The following is a 16,426-nucleotide window of genomic DNA, read 5'->3' on the forward strand; positions in this document are numbered from 1 at the left end:
AGAAAAAGTAAACAACATAATCAATGAAGTAAATTTTATGGATATACATATAGAACTTTACACCTTGTTAATATAGAATCTACCTTCTTCTCAAGCACACAAATGGAGCATTCACAAAAATTTAATCATATATTAGGCCACAAAGAAAACATCATTAAGCTCTACAAGTAGAAATATCATAAACCACCCTCTGAGTATAATAAAACTAGAAATAAGAAAACCAAAAACAAAGAAGCCCCTCTGTCTGGAAACATTTTTTAAAAACCTTCTACGGGGCGCCTGGGTGGCTCGGTCGGTTAAGCGTCTGACTTCGGCTCAGGTCATGATCTCAGGGTCCGTGGGTTCGAGCCCCGCGTCGGGCTCTGTGCTGACAGCTCAGAGCCTGGAGCCTGTTTCAGATTCTGTGTCTCCCTCTCTCTGTGACCCTCCCCCGTTCATGCTCTGTCTCTCTCTGTCTCAAAAATAAATAAACGTTAAAAAAAAAAAAATTTATTAAAAAAAAAAAAACTTTCTACTAAACAACTCTTAGGTAAAAGAAAAAATATAAACTGAAATTACCTAATTTCTAAAATAATAAAGCACTACGTATTAGAATATATGTTACACATTTAAAGCACAGACCAGAATAAAATTCAGAACCTTAAACGTATTTATCAATTAAAAATAAAGTATGAAAATAAATATATTAAATTACCAACTGCAAAAGAAAGCAAAGTAGAAAAAAGCAAAGTAAATGAAAGAAAACTAAAAGAAGCGAAGATAAAAGTGAAAATTGATAAGAAGACATCAGAAAAACAGTAGCTCTAATTAATAAATCAAAATCCTGGTTCTTTAAAAATTTAACAAGATAGACAAACCACTAACTAACCTAATTGTAAAACATGGGAGGGAGGACAAAAAGAAATGAAGAAGGGGAGATAAGCACAAAAGCAAAAGACATTTTTTAGAAGTACAGAAATTATTTGCACACCTCTATGGAAATACATTGACAAGCCTACAAAAAATGGATAATTTCCTAAGAAAATATAATTTACCAAAATTGACTTGAGTAGAAGTAGAAAGTTTAATCCACTCTCCATGGAAGAAGAAAAGTTATTATGACACTTCACCACAAAAAAGCACCACATTCAAATAGTTTCACAGGGAAATTCTACAAACCTTTTGAAGAACACAGGGTCCCAAACTACATAAATTGTTTTAGGACTTAAACAATTAGAAAATGTTCTGGATGCTTCTCATGAAATCAAGTATAATATTGTTACCTCAATCTGATATTACATATTTAAAAAATTATAGACAATATTATTTAAGAATATTAACGCAAGAATACTAAATAAAATATTAACAAACAACATCCAACACTACAATAATGAAAAGAATACACCATGGCCAAGTGGAATTTATTTCAGTAATGCAAGAATAGTTCAATATTAAAAAATCCATAATCTAATGCACCATATTAATAGATCTAAAGCAGGAAACTTATATGATTATCTCTATAGATCTTGAAAAAGTCAACACTCATTCCTGATTTAAAAAAAAAAAACAAAACCTCAAAATAAGAACTGATAGACCTTTCCTTAGCATTGTTAAAAAACAAAAAACAAAAACAACAAAAACTTCACTTCTTTTTTTTTTTTCAAAAACTTCACTTCTAAAACCAGCACCTTACTTAAGAGGAAACAAAAGAGTCACTTTCACAGATCAGGGACAACACATAGATGCCCACTATTTCCACTATTTTTTTTTTCACTATTTCCACTATTATTTAATACTGTCCTATAGCTACTGCAATATACAAAAGAAACCAACTAGAGATATAACACTTAGAAAATATATAAAACTATGTCTATTTGCAGATGACATGATGGAATACCTGGAAAACTCTAGAAAAACAATGCTAAAACTAACTCAACCAAGATTCAATAAGTTAGCAGAATATCAAGATAACACACTGAAATCAACAGGCTTCGTAAACACAAACAACTACTTAGAAGGTATAATGGAAGAGAAAAATCCCATTTGAGAGAATAACAACAACAACAAAACATTAACTACTTAGGGATAAACCACAAAAAATGAGCAAAATCTATATAAGAAAAATATTAAAACACTGCAAAAACAAAAATGTAGACATTAACAAATGGAAAAATATACTTTGTCCTGGATAGTAAAACCCAACATAATAAAGATGTCAGTTCTGCCTAGTTTATTTATTTTATTTTTTTATTAAATTTTTTTTAATCTTTATTTTTGAGGCAGGGGAAGGAGGGGGAAAGGGGGAGGGAGGGGCAGAGGGAGAGGGAGACGCAGAATCAGAAGCAGGCTCCAGGCTCTGAGCTGTCAGCCCAGAGCCTGACAAGGGGCTTGAACCCACAAAACACAAGATCGTGACCTGAGCCGAAGTCGGACGCTCAACTGACTGAGCTACCCAGGCGCCCCTGCCTAGTTAATTTATTAAAAGAACAAAAATACCAATAATCTTTTCTTATGAAGCTGGATAAATTGATATTAAAGTTCACATGGATAAATAAACATGTAAAAATCATTAAGAAAACTCTGAATTAAAAAACAGCTACGAGGCAAGTCTATTCAAACACCACAAACTCTAATTAAAATAGTGTGGTATTAGAGCATAACTAGAGAGACAAGGCCAATGGACTAGAATAGTAAATCCAGAAATAGACCCAATATTATAATATGTCAATAACATATGTCAATATATATATAATATTATTATATTATATCTCAATAAAGCTGAAAATCAAAAGAAGTATACTTGGAAGAAAGGGAAGCACTGTAGAGATTTATGCCACATATACATACCTGTCTACATTCGTATTTGACAGAGAGTTGATAGAGTTATCCAATTCATTCTCACTTTCTCCAGACTGGCTGTTAACAGTTCCTTCTTCTTCTTCATCATCTACTTCATTAAGAGCCTTTCTCAACGTAACAATAAAAATAAAAATACAAGTTGGTTATATATACACTCATCCTTTCTTTCTTTTTATCGTAACAATTGAGAGGTCCCTCCTTCTAAGGCTAACATCTCCACAAGTGCTCTAGAACCTAAACCCTCTCACCTCCATTCTACTCCATGACCTTCTATCTCCTGCCTCTCCAACCTCTCCCTCTGTACAGGCTTCAGCTCATCCACATTTAAATGTGAACAAGTCTCTCTCATTGTATCTTCTCCCTTTCACCACCAAACCTCTTGAAAGAGTCGCCCCCCACTTCCCATTTACCATCTGTGTCCTACAACTTTGCTTCTGCCCTACCATTCCACTCAAACTGGTCTCTACAAGGTCAACATCCTCTTCTGATTTGTTCCTAGATCAAACAGATTATTTTTTTTTAGTTTCTGCCTTCCCTTACTTCTTTGATTCATTAGACATTAATTACCACTCCTTTCTTCCCTTCAAGATCTTCTTGATACACTCTTCCTTTTAATTGGCATGATACCAGATTTCCCTGTTGTTTTTTGTTTTTTTTTTCTCTATTCCCAATCTCCTTTATTGGTTCTTCTTTCTACTATTTCTTAATATCTAATGGGACTCAAGGTCCTCCCTTTGGACCTTTTCTCCTCTCGTCTGATTCCCTTTCTGAATGATTGTAGTTCCAAAGCTGCAATCACAAGTAAAATACTGTGAATTCTCAAATTTCTACCTTTACCCAGATTTCACTGGAGCCCTAGGCAATTATATCCAACTGCCTAAAAGATATCCCTAGTAGACATCCTATATACATATAATAAACATGTCCCAAATTAGTCATCTTCCTAAGCCTCTCCTATTATTCTTCCAGAAGCCTTGTTCCTGCCATATTACCTAAGACCATGAACAGCATCACTATCTACTGATATGCTCAAGCCAGCAAACTGGGAGGTATCCTTCTTTCTCATACATCACATCCAATCAGCTCCCAAATCCTGTCAATTCTATTCCTTTTTAAAATCTCTCAAATTTATCCCTTTTCCCCCCTACCTCCTTCTCTACTGCCACTGCTTAGGTTAGGCTCCCACTACTTCTCACTAAAATTCTATCCTAGGGTACCTGGGTAGCATCCAAGTTCAGCTCAGGTTATGATCTCACGGTTCCTGAGTTCAAGCCCCACATCAGGCTCTCTGCTGCCAGTGTGGAGCCTGCTTTGGGTCTTCTGTCTCCCTCTCTCTGCCCCTCTCCTGTTCACACTCTCTCTCAAAAATAAATATATATACATACATACATACATACATACATACGTAAATAAATTCTATCCTGAGTCTTCTAATCAGATCCTCTCACCAGTCTCCTCCCTCCCAAACCCATCTTTCACTCTACAGTCGACTTCATCATGACTCTACTCTTCCTATAATCTTTTGGTGGCTCTACTCTTACTTTCTGGTTCCTTAGCCCTTCACTACCTAGTTCCTCCCTGTCTCTCTAATATCAGCTCTTGCCAATTCCCCATCCCCATAAAAGAGACCATGATATCTGAAAGCTAACATTTTTAGTAAATGCCGAAACATAATGGTTTTTGGCTAGAGATACGGCTAATGGGTGTTGGCTATTTAAAACGTGTAATTTTACTTAACTGCCTTTGTAAATAGAAAACAATACTTAACATGGTTTTTTATGATTTTGGACCTTATAATTCCCTAGGATCAACCCTCTAATTGATGATTCTCCTTTTCTTCATAGGACATATACATAACCTAGGAAATTGCATTAAACAGGTATTGAGTCCTAATCAGTTCTACGAAGTTGTTTTATTTTAGTATTAAATTCTTCAAGTGCTTTTAAAAAATGTGTCCCATCTCAAAATTCTAAACATTTTGATTCATGAGTTAATCATTAATGAATTAATCATTAATTAATTAATGGTTTCAATTAGCTTAGGATATGGTTAATTAACATTTTACTACTAAAATAAATTTTCCCATCTAACTAGACAATATAGCCCAAGTTTCCTGGGTAGCTACTTTTTAAACACACTATTAGAAGGGACTAACATTTAATGAAGAGCTAGTATCTGGAATTATGCTAGGCATTTTACATAAGTCATCTCAGCTGATCCTCACAACAACCATAGTAAGTATATTCTATTCCCATTTAACAAAAAAACCAAAAACACTCTGAGCCAATTCAGACAGCTTAAGAAATCAACTCCAGATCAAAGAGCTAGTAAGTAATAGAATACAAACATAGATCCACCTGATTCCAAAATGCAAGTGAAAAGACTCCCCACTCCTTCCATACTGGCAGATGGAACCCAGCTTGAAGGCCATCTCTGATGCCAACAAGCTATGTGATCTTGGACAAGGCACTTAATTTTTCCGAACCTCAGGTTTTTCTTCTGCTAAACGGAGATAATAATAGCTTACCTTGTAGGTAAGTACTCAATAAAAGGTAGCTATCATTATCCAGTCCTGTCTTCTTTGGTACAAACATTACTCACAGAGAGTGCAATATGCTTCAGTAAGAACAGTTCTAACAACCATAACTAGATATCTGTTGATATTTAAGCTTTTGAAATGTTTACCACAATACCTACATAAGCTTAATTTCCACATAAGTATGATGGCTATGAGAATAGCACATTACCTGAGGCTCTATGACAGATTCACTAAGAATGGCCTGGGTGACAGGGTCTTGATTTACCACGATGGGACCCTGAGAGGAATCAGGAGCCACTGTTACATTCGGAAACCCTGCAGAAGGAAAATAAGTAATGATGATTTTATTTCATTTAGTTAAATTGACTTTACAAACAATACACATTGCCCTAATAAGTTTGTTATCACATGAAAATCTTAAATAATAATAATAGCAGCTCACATTCATATAAACACTTACTATATGCCAGGCACTGTTCCAAGTACTTTTACATATATTAAGTCATTTTACCCTCACAAAATCTGATGAGATTGTTACTAGTATTATCTTACAGACCAGTAAACTGAAACTCAGAGACATGAAGCAAATGGCCCTGAGTCACACTAATAAATGGCTAAGCCAAGATTGAAACTTTACACTAAAAACTAATGATCTATTTTTAGGGATTAAACAATAGATTACATACACATTAAAGTGAATGATGCTATGTATCTGAACAGAGGCAAAGTCCCTTTTAGAGAGAGACTGAAGTAGATTTAGACTTCAAATTAAGTTTTACTCAAGTTACACAGATACAAATACTTTATATGGTAACTTAATATTAATAAACGAAATTAAGTCATATTTTAAATTATAAAATCTTGTATATTGCCCTATAAAATATCCTAGTAAATAATAACAATTTACCTTTGCTTAGCTCAGTAATTTGTAATAGTTAATATTCTTAGTGAAAAAAAACAAATTATAATGAGTCTATGCCTAACAACTCTTATATGTTATCCACTCTAGAATACTTGTGATATAAATAATGTGGTGCCCAAGGGGCACCCGGGTGGCCCAGTCAGTTAAGCAGATGACTCTTGGTTTCAGCTCAGGTCATGATCCCACGTCCTCGTGGGTTCAAGCCCTGTGTCGAGCCCTGCACTGATGACGTACAGCCTGCTTGGATTCTCTCCCTCCCTCTTTTTCTGCCCTTCTCCCACTTGCATTGTCTCTGTCTCTCTCAAAAATAAATAAACTTAAATAAATAAATAAATAAATAAATAAATAAATAAATAAAGTGGTGCCCGAGAAATGATTTAAAATTCTTCCAAATAGCCAGCTATGGGCTATGGTTAATAAGAAAAAGAAGTTTTTGTTTGAATTGAATACATTACCTGTGCGCCTACGAGGAAAATCAACAAATAGATCTTTTGCTTCAGCCATCAAATGATCAGATTTTTCCAAAACATCCTGCATCTGGTATTGATCAGAAAGAATCTAGATACGTGTTAATGATAAATATATTACTCAGAAAAATATATATACATATACTTATGAAATCACAAAGGAAAAGTCCATACAAAGGTAGCGGGCATAAAAATAACCAAAGGCCACTACCTTTCTAAAATCCTTCAGTGACAATATCCTTAAGTACCAGTAGATGGGGCTATTACAATAATTAATAGATTTCATGTGCTTGGCCACAATCCAAGTAAGAAATACATTATTTAACTGCGAACCAGCACACAAACAAATGTAAATATATAACAGAATAAAAGTTTTACTTAACCTTACTCTTTGAGAACCACTCTGAAATTTTCCTTTTAGCTCCTATTTCATTTTTTTAAATAATGGCTACAACACACTAACTCAATTTCACAATCCACTAAAAAGTTGCGATCCACAGTTTGAAAAACATTGATTAAAGACATAAATCTCTGAGCCATAAATTCAGAGGTGTTTCAACCTTTAAAGTGTATTTCATAACCTACTACTGGATCATGATCAACAACTTAGAGAATATGAGCTAAGATATGAGGTTTAGGGCATCAAACAAAGTGATGCTTCTGTATTTATAAACAAGATGGATTTTTATCATGGGGGGATGAGAACCAAAACAATACCATTACAGTAGTGCCTCTGATTAGGCACTTTCAACTTAGGAACTTTCATAATTACAAGCAAGGACATGCAGGCAAGTCAACTCTAGCCACCACCGCCAGATGGCATTCTTAAACTGAAAGGAGTCACAAAATTGGAAACGACCCACAGTTTCCAACAATGATTCAAAACAATAAAGCATCTGGCAACAAATGCTCTTACCAGAATCTCTCTAGCCCATGGAAACAGGTATATAATATAACCTTAGTTACTGTTTTAGGACACTGACAAAAATAACAAGAATAAAATTCTATTTCCCTTCTTCTCCTGCTGTAGCCAACCATGTTGGCTAGCTCACTAGATGAGAATAAAGTCCTGAATTTGTTCCTTCCACAAAGAGTAAGCTTTGGAATGCTATAAGGCAAAGAGCACATTTGGAGCGAGAAGACTGGGATCCTAGGCCCAGTCAAGGGATACTAAGCAAAATCCAACCTCTCTAAACTTAGTTTGCTAATATGGAAATGAAAATACCACCACCTTCCCCAAACCCAAAGGGGTATTATCAGGATGTAGACACAATGAAAACCTGTATCATTCTAGAGATATTTGACAATGTTGTTACAACTTAAAGTGTATTATCCCATGAACCAAATTTCAGTCCCTGGTTAGCGATCTTGCAAGTACATACAATACATGCAATTAGAGCTTAGGAAAGAAAGTAAATGGAACATTATAATCTATCGTTTAAACTAGGAAAACTACACACAGAATATTTCCTAATAGCAGTTTGATATTACTATTTTAAAAAAAAATCACTGACCTTCCATCAAAATAAAAAGATATAACTGACAGAAGCAGATTACAGAGGAATAACTTTATCATATCAAGACCTGATATTAATTATAATGAAGTCTCCAGTAAAGCTGCTGCCCTGTTGTACTCTGCCAGTCTGCCCAGCCTTCTAGGGACAGATGGTTTGAGAGACCAGAGATCAGTGTATTGGCTTTCTTTTGCTCTTTCTAGATTTACTTATCGCTTCTTTCGGTTAAAACTCATCCTCTTGATAGGTAAGCCAATCTCTGGAAGCCCATCTGTATACATTACTTTCCCAGATGGGTTCACAGAACACAAGGCCAAAGTTATGAATGGTGGTACACAGCCTGGATTTGCAAAGGACTGTCCAAGATTCCTTCAAAAACATTATAAAAAACTTCCCATCCTAGCACTTTTGTTCTCTGATAATAAAAACCAGATTGAAATAGGAAATTGCAGAGAGACTTGGGAAGTTATTATACTTTTAGAATTTATAAAATCTTCATCAAAGTCTCCCTCTCTCTGAATCTGGACCCTCATTTGCCTGATTCCCATAACATGAATGCATCCTACAGCAAATGCCAAAGAGCTTTTCTCTGAATTTTTGTTAATCCAGGAGTCCAGCCCTGGGGGCTGGACGGGTAGTGGTAGCTCTTAATACATAATGATAACTGCCTACATGAATATTCTCAACAAGCCTTCTTCATTTGATCCCTTCACATCCCTGAACAGAGACATTACAAATTGAACACTGAAATAACAGATGACTCAGCAATTCCATTTTTAAGAATTTGTCCTATAAATAAAGTTTTACATGTACTTAAAAACATTCAAGGATATTCAATGTATTATTTGTAGAACCAAGACAGGTAATAATCTGTGGGTGACAGACCTGCCACTTATCCACCAATCTCCTTTCTTTCCATTTTCCTTTCAACAGCAGAATCCCCAAGTTTTAGCCAAGTACATAGCTAGATTTCCTGACCATCATTCCAGGTGAGAATGGTCATGTGATGAATTTCTGGATAATGGGAGACAAGCCAGAATTTCTGGGCAGTATGTGAAAGGAGTAGCATGCATTCTCTTCCCCTTTTCATGTTGGCTGGAATACAGCTGAAGGAAGTTGGAACAGCCATTCTCTACTCAAGAGGTGGAAGTCCTGGAATAAAGGGCCCCAGCGTCCCAACCAACTACCATTTTCTTCTCAATTGTTTTATAAACAGAAATAGATTTCTATTTTGTTTAAACCACTGTATCTTGGAGTCATTCTTCTTCCAGAAGCCTAAGCTTTACTCCAGTACACTTCCTAAGTGTCCACAAATAAAGCAGTAAATAAATAAACTGTGGTACATCTATATACTATCTGGCCAAAAAAAAAAGAAAAGGTAGATTTCTACATACCGACATGGATAACCTCCAAAATATATGGTTAAATGGAAGTACCTGAATCCTACTAACAGCAGAGGTTCTCAATCCTGCAATGTACTAAAATTACACAAAAACTGTCTAAAAAATACCCACATCACAGGTCCACTAAATCAGAATATCCTTGTATAGCTACATCTTGGTCCAAATGTGGTGATTATTTAATGGAAGTTCTCAACCCTGATCTACTGTGCAGTGAGTGTTGAGAACCACGACACCAGAGCCTGAGGAGCGGCCCTGGAGTGGAGGCAGAGAGACTTCACACACCCTCTTTCACGGCTCTTCCTCTGATCCCTACTTCTACCATACCTATTCCTTGTAGAAGCAATTCAGAACCCAAGCAGGAGCCACAAGAGATGGGACACAAAAGCCCAGAGCCACCTCAAAGGGGCTGCCTTGTTTCCTGGTCACTGAGAATTACCCTATAACGTTGAAATATGCATGACGGTCCAAGATCACCAAAACATACTTATCTATAAAGAACCATATTCCCTCCATCCACTGTTCTTTTTATAAGTTCATGTAAACATTTATTTGGGAGCTAGAATTCTTCCTGCTGATATATAAGATCAAGACTTTTACATTTCACTAAGAAGCCTAATGGATTCCTCAAAAGACAGAGTGATTTAGAGCTGCAGTGAAAGGTCACCCAGACATCCAAGTGCCATAAGCTTCAATAATGAACAAGAAGCAACACGACAAAGTACATTTCTTTTACAATGATTACAGTGATATCATCCCAAATAAAAGATTTTTTACTGTGGTTTCCTCTTATTTGCCATATTGTTTATTCCTATACATCTGATTACTTATCCAAACACCCTACATCTGTCAAAAGATTAAGCCAAAGACAAATGGCTAACACATTTTTTCTTTGCAAAGTAATCAATCTAACATCACTTGTGTGAACTGAGAAAAGTAATTATATATATGACACTAATTATGTGCCAAGGACTGTCCTAATCCCTTTATTACTACATATCATGAAAATCTCTTAACAATACAGTCAGACAAGTCACACAAACAGTAACTTGCAGAGCAGGAATTCAAACCTCCAAACTAGACTAATCGTCACTCTGCTGCTTTTTTCAAAGTCCATGTGTAGATCACTGTATAAGGACGCAATCATCTGCCAGACCTTCTCCAATGTGAAACAAATTTAGGGGGAAAGAGAGAACCCCATTTATCACTTTCTTCTCTAATATTATGCAGCTCAGCATTACCTCCCTCATGATAGATAATCTCCTTCTCTCAAGATGAGAAATTTCTGGTTTCTGCTTCTTCCATTTTCTCTTCAAAGCTTTTTCTTGCAGTTCCCAGTGTACTAATGCTCTGTTCTTTGATTTGTGTATTTCATGACGACGTATCTGTACAAAAGGAAAAAAATATAAAAGAATGTTTCAGGAACAAAGATGTTACCTATTCAGATGGTGAGAACACCTAATCTAACTCATCTATTAAAAATATTTTTCTGGTCCAACACATATATATTTATTCATATTCACAACCAAAATTTTCACAGTCTTCTACATTTTCAAAAGTGATTAAAAAAAAGAAGTCTCTAGAACTAGTAGACCTAGCAAAAAGACAAAATGAAAAAAAATATCAATTTTTACCTCCTTTGTACAAGACTATTCAATAAACTGCTATTTTTCAAACTGCAGGTGAAGACTAATTTAATGAGTGGCAAAATCAATTCATGGGTCAAATCAACATTTTTGAAATAAAATAGAATATAGAATAGAAAATATTAAGAGTGCATCACATTTAATAAAGTTAAAAACTGTGTTTTATTAAACTTTTCAGTTATGTATGTGTGTATATGTACAATTACATACACACACACACACATACACACACACACACACACAGTGACTAACCACAATGTAAAAGATACAAAGCCCACTGAGTCACCTTTGGCAAAGGCACACCCATTTCATAATACTCACATCACTACCAAAAACTAACAATGCACTATTTTTTAGAGCCCTGCAAAGGCTGCATGTGGAAGAGGGTCGCTGGAGATGCAGAACTCCAAGAAAGTAGAATTGCTGAAGCAGAAGCAGAGATTTGAACCACAACTTAAGAGTTAGAGGAGAGTTCACAGAGCTGGCTAAGGAATAGGAGCAGATACTGGCTTCACAAGCACTCTAGTATTCAGAACTATGAAGAGAACAAGATCTATAGGGCATCTGATAAAACGTACTGCAACAACCAAATACCGTGCAAAGATTCTGAAGACCAAAAACAAATGAAAACGACATTTTTGAGACATCTGGGGAAATACGAATATGGACTGGGAATTAGGCAATACCAAAAAATTATTGTTACTTTTATTAGGTATGATAACAGCATTGTGGTTATATAAGAAAATATCTGCATTTTTTTAAATGCAAACTGAATATGTTGGCACAAAATGACACGTTCTCTGAGATTTGCTTTAAAATGCTACAGTGAAGGAAGAAAAGGGTATGAAAAATGAAGCATATATGGCAAAATTTTAATAACTATTATATCTGGGTGAACACTGTATGGGTGATCTTTATACTTTTGTCTCCATTTTCACATAAATTTGAAATTTTTCATAATAAAAAAATTTAAGTCAGTAGGGGATCATTACTATCCTCAACAAATATTTAATGAGTATCTACTAGGATTAAGATTCCCAGGTCCACAGAGACATATAAGAGGCAGCCCCTATCCCTCAAAAGCATTAACAATCTGCCCAGGGAGATTGGGAACATACAGCTGACCTTTGAATGACAAGGGTTTGAACTACGTGGATCCACTTATACATGGACTTTTTTCAATAAATACAGTACAGTACTATAAATGTAATTTCTCTTCCTTATGATTTCTTAGTAACATTTTCCTTTCTTTAACTTCCTTTATTGTAAGAATACAGTATATAATACATATTACATACAAATACATGTTAATCATCTGTTTATGTTATCAGTAAGCCTTCCTGTCAATAGTAGGCTATTAGTAGTCAGGTTTTGGGGGAGTCAAAGCTCATACACAGATTTTTGATGGTGCAGGGGGTTGGCACCCATAACTCCTACACTCTTCAAGCGCCAACTGTACATGTAAAAATAAATGATATGCATTAGGTGGCACATACTCAATGCCTCATACACAGTACGTACAACCACAGTTCAGAGGAGATACCAATTGTTGGGCAGCTTCAAAAAACTTCACACTTAGAACAGAGCTATAATAATCAAGACAACGTAGTGAGGCATAAGGATAGACATATAGATTGGTGGAATAAAACTTACTGTCCAAACCAAACCCTTATGTTTACAGACCATTGATTTTCTTTTTTTCTTTTTTTTTTTAATTTTTTTTTAATGTTTATTTTTGAGACAGAGAGAGACGGAGCATGAACGGGGGAGGGTCAGAGAGAGAGGGAGACACAGAATCCGAAGCAGGCTCCAGGCTCCGAGTTGTCAGCACAGAGCCCGACGCGGGGCTCAAACTCACGGACCGTGAGATCATGACCTGAGCCGAAGTCGGACACTTAACCGACTAAGCCACCCAGGCGCCCCTACAGACCACTGATTTTCAACAACGGTGTCAAGATAATTCAATGGAGAAAGTACAGTCTTTTTAACAAATGGTACATAGGACAACAGGGTATTCATTTAGAAAAGAATGAAGTTGGACCCCTATCTTACACTATATACAAAAATTAACTCAAAATGGATTAAAGACCTAAATATAAGAACTAAAATTATAAAACTTTTAAAAGGAAACAGAAGTAAATTTTTATGACTCTTGGGTTAGATAATGGTTTCTTAGATATGACACTAAAAGCACAGGTGACAAAAGATAGATAAACAAGTTCATCAAAAGTAAAAACTTTTAGGGGCGCCTGGGTGGCTCAGTCAATTAAGCATATGACTTCGGCTTAGGTCATGATGTCACAGTTTGTGGGTTCGAGCCCCACGTCGGGCTCTGTGCTGACAGCTCAGTGTCTGGAGCCTGCTTTGGATTCTGTGTCTCCCTCTCCCTCTGCCCCTCCCCTGCTCATGCTCTGTCTCTCTGTCTCAAAAATAAACATTAGGGGCGCCTGGGTGGCGCAGTCGGTTAAGCCTCCGACTTCAGCCAGGTCACGATCTCGCGGTCCGTGAGTTCGAGCCCCGCGTCGGGCTCTGGGCTGATGGCTCAGAGCCTGGAGCCTGTTTCCGATTCTGTGTCTCCCTCTCTCTCTGCCCCTCCCCCTTTCATGCTCTGTCTCTCTCTGTCCCAAAAATAAATAAAAAACATTGAAAAAAAAAATAAATAAATAAACATTAAAAAAGTTAAAATTTAAAAAAATTTTAATTAATTAATTAAAAACTTTTGTGCTTCAAAAATACCCATCAAGAAAATGAAAAGAAAACCAACAGAATGGGAGAAAGTATTTGCAAATCATACATCTTATAAGGAACTTGGATCCAAAATGTGTAAAGAACTCTTACAACTCAAAAATAAAAACACAAGTAATCCAATTTTTAACTGGCTAAGGAATCTCAATAGACATTTCCCCAAAGAAGAAAATAATACAAAGAGCCAATATGCACACAAAAGGATGCTTAACATCATGAGTCATTAGGGCAAATCTAAACCACAATGAGATTCCACTTTACACCCACCAGGAAAACTAAAACCAAAAATACAATAATAACAAGTGTTGGCAAGGGATATGGAAAAACTGGAACCCTCATGCATGATAAGAATGTAAATAGTGCAGGGGCACCTGAGCGGCTCAGTCGGTTAAGCGTCCGACTTCGGCTCAGGTCATGATCTCACAGTTGGTGAGTTCGAGCCCCGCGTTGGACTCTGGGCTGACAGCTCAGAGCCTGGAGCCCACTTCAGATTGTGTGTCTCCCTCTGTCTGCCCCTCCATTGCTTGCACTCTGTCTCTCGCATTGCCTCAAAATTAAATAAACATTAAAAAAAATTAAAAAAAAAAAAAAAAGAATGTAAATAGTGCAGCCACTGTGAAAAACTGTGAAAAACTGTTTGGCAGCTCTTCAGAAAGCTAACTATAGAGGCACCATATGACCCAGCAATTCTACTCCCAGGTATACCACAAGAGTACTAAGAACATATGTTCACCCAAAACTTGTAAATGAATGTTCATAGCAGCATTATTCATAATAGTCAAAAAGTGAAAATAACCCAAATATCCAACAATGGACAAATGGATAAATAAAATATGGCATATCCATATGATGTAACAGTATTCAGCAATATAAGGAATGAAGAACTGATACATTCTACAACATGGATGAGCCTTGAAAACGTTATGCTAGACACAAAAGGACACACATTATATTCCATTTATATGAAATGTCCAGAATAGGCAAATCCATAGAGACATAAAGTAGATTAGGTGTTGACAGGGATTAGAAGGAGGGGGAGTATACAGAGTGACTGTTAATGGGTACAGGGTTTCTTTTAGGGAGTGATGAACATCTTCTAAAATAGAAAATGATGATAGGTATATAACTCTATGAACATACTGAAAACCAATGGGTTGTACACTTTAAAATGGTGGATTTTATGGTATGTGAATTGTATTGTAATAAAGCTGCTTTTTTTAAAATCTACAGTAGAAACCTTTCTAAAAGTAAGCCTTGAACTAGGATAAGAAAGCAAAGTAATATTTGGACATGCACACAAAAAGGCAGACAAACTGTTCCAAGTAAAGAAAACGGCATGAATTGAGGCTCAAATGTGGAAATATACATGGCATATTCAAGGAATAAATTAGTACATTGACTAGACCAGTACGTTTGTATAGGGAAGTAAAATAAAGCTAGAGATATCTATGATGTGTACAGGACAATACTGACCACAGAGATTTGAACTGTAAACCAAACCTATCTAATAAAATTTTAATACACACTAAGTGACATTCCTAGGTAAATTCAGGAAATACTGAAGATACGCTTTTCAATTTTATATAGACATAAGATTAAATAAAACTAAACAACTTCCAGGAAGTGTCTCTGGTTTCTATTCTGAATGTCAGAAACCAAATACTAAATGAAACATTGAATAAATCTTAACTTTTGATATTAAACTTACCAGATCCTCAGGAGTTGCCCGATGAACTGTAAGATCATTCACAGTATTCTGCAAAAAAAGAGGACCTCTCTTTAAAAACAACAAAAAAAAAGATTTCTTGCAAAATTTTAGTATATATTGGATTTTTTAAAAAATAGGACTTAAATGTTTATTAACTTTCTTTGGGTTATTTTCTTACAGGAAAATTTTTCTTTAGACTAGGTTAAAAAACATTTAAAATCAATTTTAGTTTATTTTTGATAAATTCATTTTCCTTTTTTAAAAAAACCTTCTTTTTTATTTTTTAACTTTTTTTTTAAGTAATCCTTATGCTCAGTGTGGGGTTCAAATTCACAACCCTGAGATCAAGAGTTGAATGCTCTACTGACTGAGCCAGGCAAGCGCCCCTCAAAAATCTCCTTTTCTTAGTTTAAGCCTTCTGTACCTTTTTTTCTCCTATATGCCAGATGGGCCTCAGTTAAAAGATTATGTACTTAACTAAATAAGCAAGCTAACCTCCAAGAAACCTTTCTTTAAAGACTTAAGGGATTTGTCTGATCATCTCATTTTAGCAAGATAAAACTGCTATTTTAAACTGAAATAGGGGTACCTGGGTGGCTCAGTTGGTAGAGCTTCTGATTCTTGGTTTCGGCTCAGGTCATGATCCC

General features: G+C 35.7%; 1 protein-coding gene across 8 annotated transcripts in view; it reads right to left on the minus strand.

Annotated features, from left to right (window-relative positions):
- The window catches only part of SPICE1 (spindle and centriole associated protein 1), a 59,640-nt gene that overhangs the window by 31,201 nt on the left and 12,013 nt on the right, over positions 1-16,426 (minus strand). For 7 of the 8 annotated variants that reach the window (XR_009612350.3, XM_060639987.3, XM_060639989.3 and 4 more), the window contains 5 exons: positions 15,780-15,827; positions 10,922-11,065; positions 6,755-6,857; positions 5,586-5,692; positions 2,827-2,942 (listed from right to left, as the gene is read on the minus strand). Coding sequence is in view for 7 of the 8 variants with exons in the window: in XM_060639987.3 (XP_060495970.3) it covers positions 2,827-2,942; positions 5,586-5,692; positions 6,755-6,857; positions 10,922-11,065; positions 15,780-15,827 (518 nt within the window). In the remaining variant the exon portion in view is untranslated. The remainder of the gene's footprint in view (positions 1-2,826; positions 2,943-5,585; positions 5,693-6,754; positions 6,858-10,921; positions 11,066-15,779; positions 15,828-16,426) is intronic. The other variant, XM_060639988.3, reaches the window with a different exon arrangement.

The sequence above is a fragment of the Panthera onca genome, chromosome C2 (assembly GCF_046562875.1).
Source record: "Panthera onca isolate mPanOnc1 chromosome C2, mPanOnc1 haplotype 2, whole genome shotgun sequence".
NCBI classification, from domain to species: Eukaryota; Metazoa; Chordata; class Mammalia; order Carnivora; family Felidae; genus Panthera; species Panthera onca.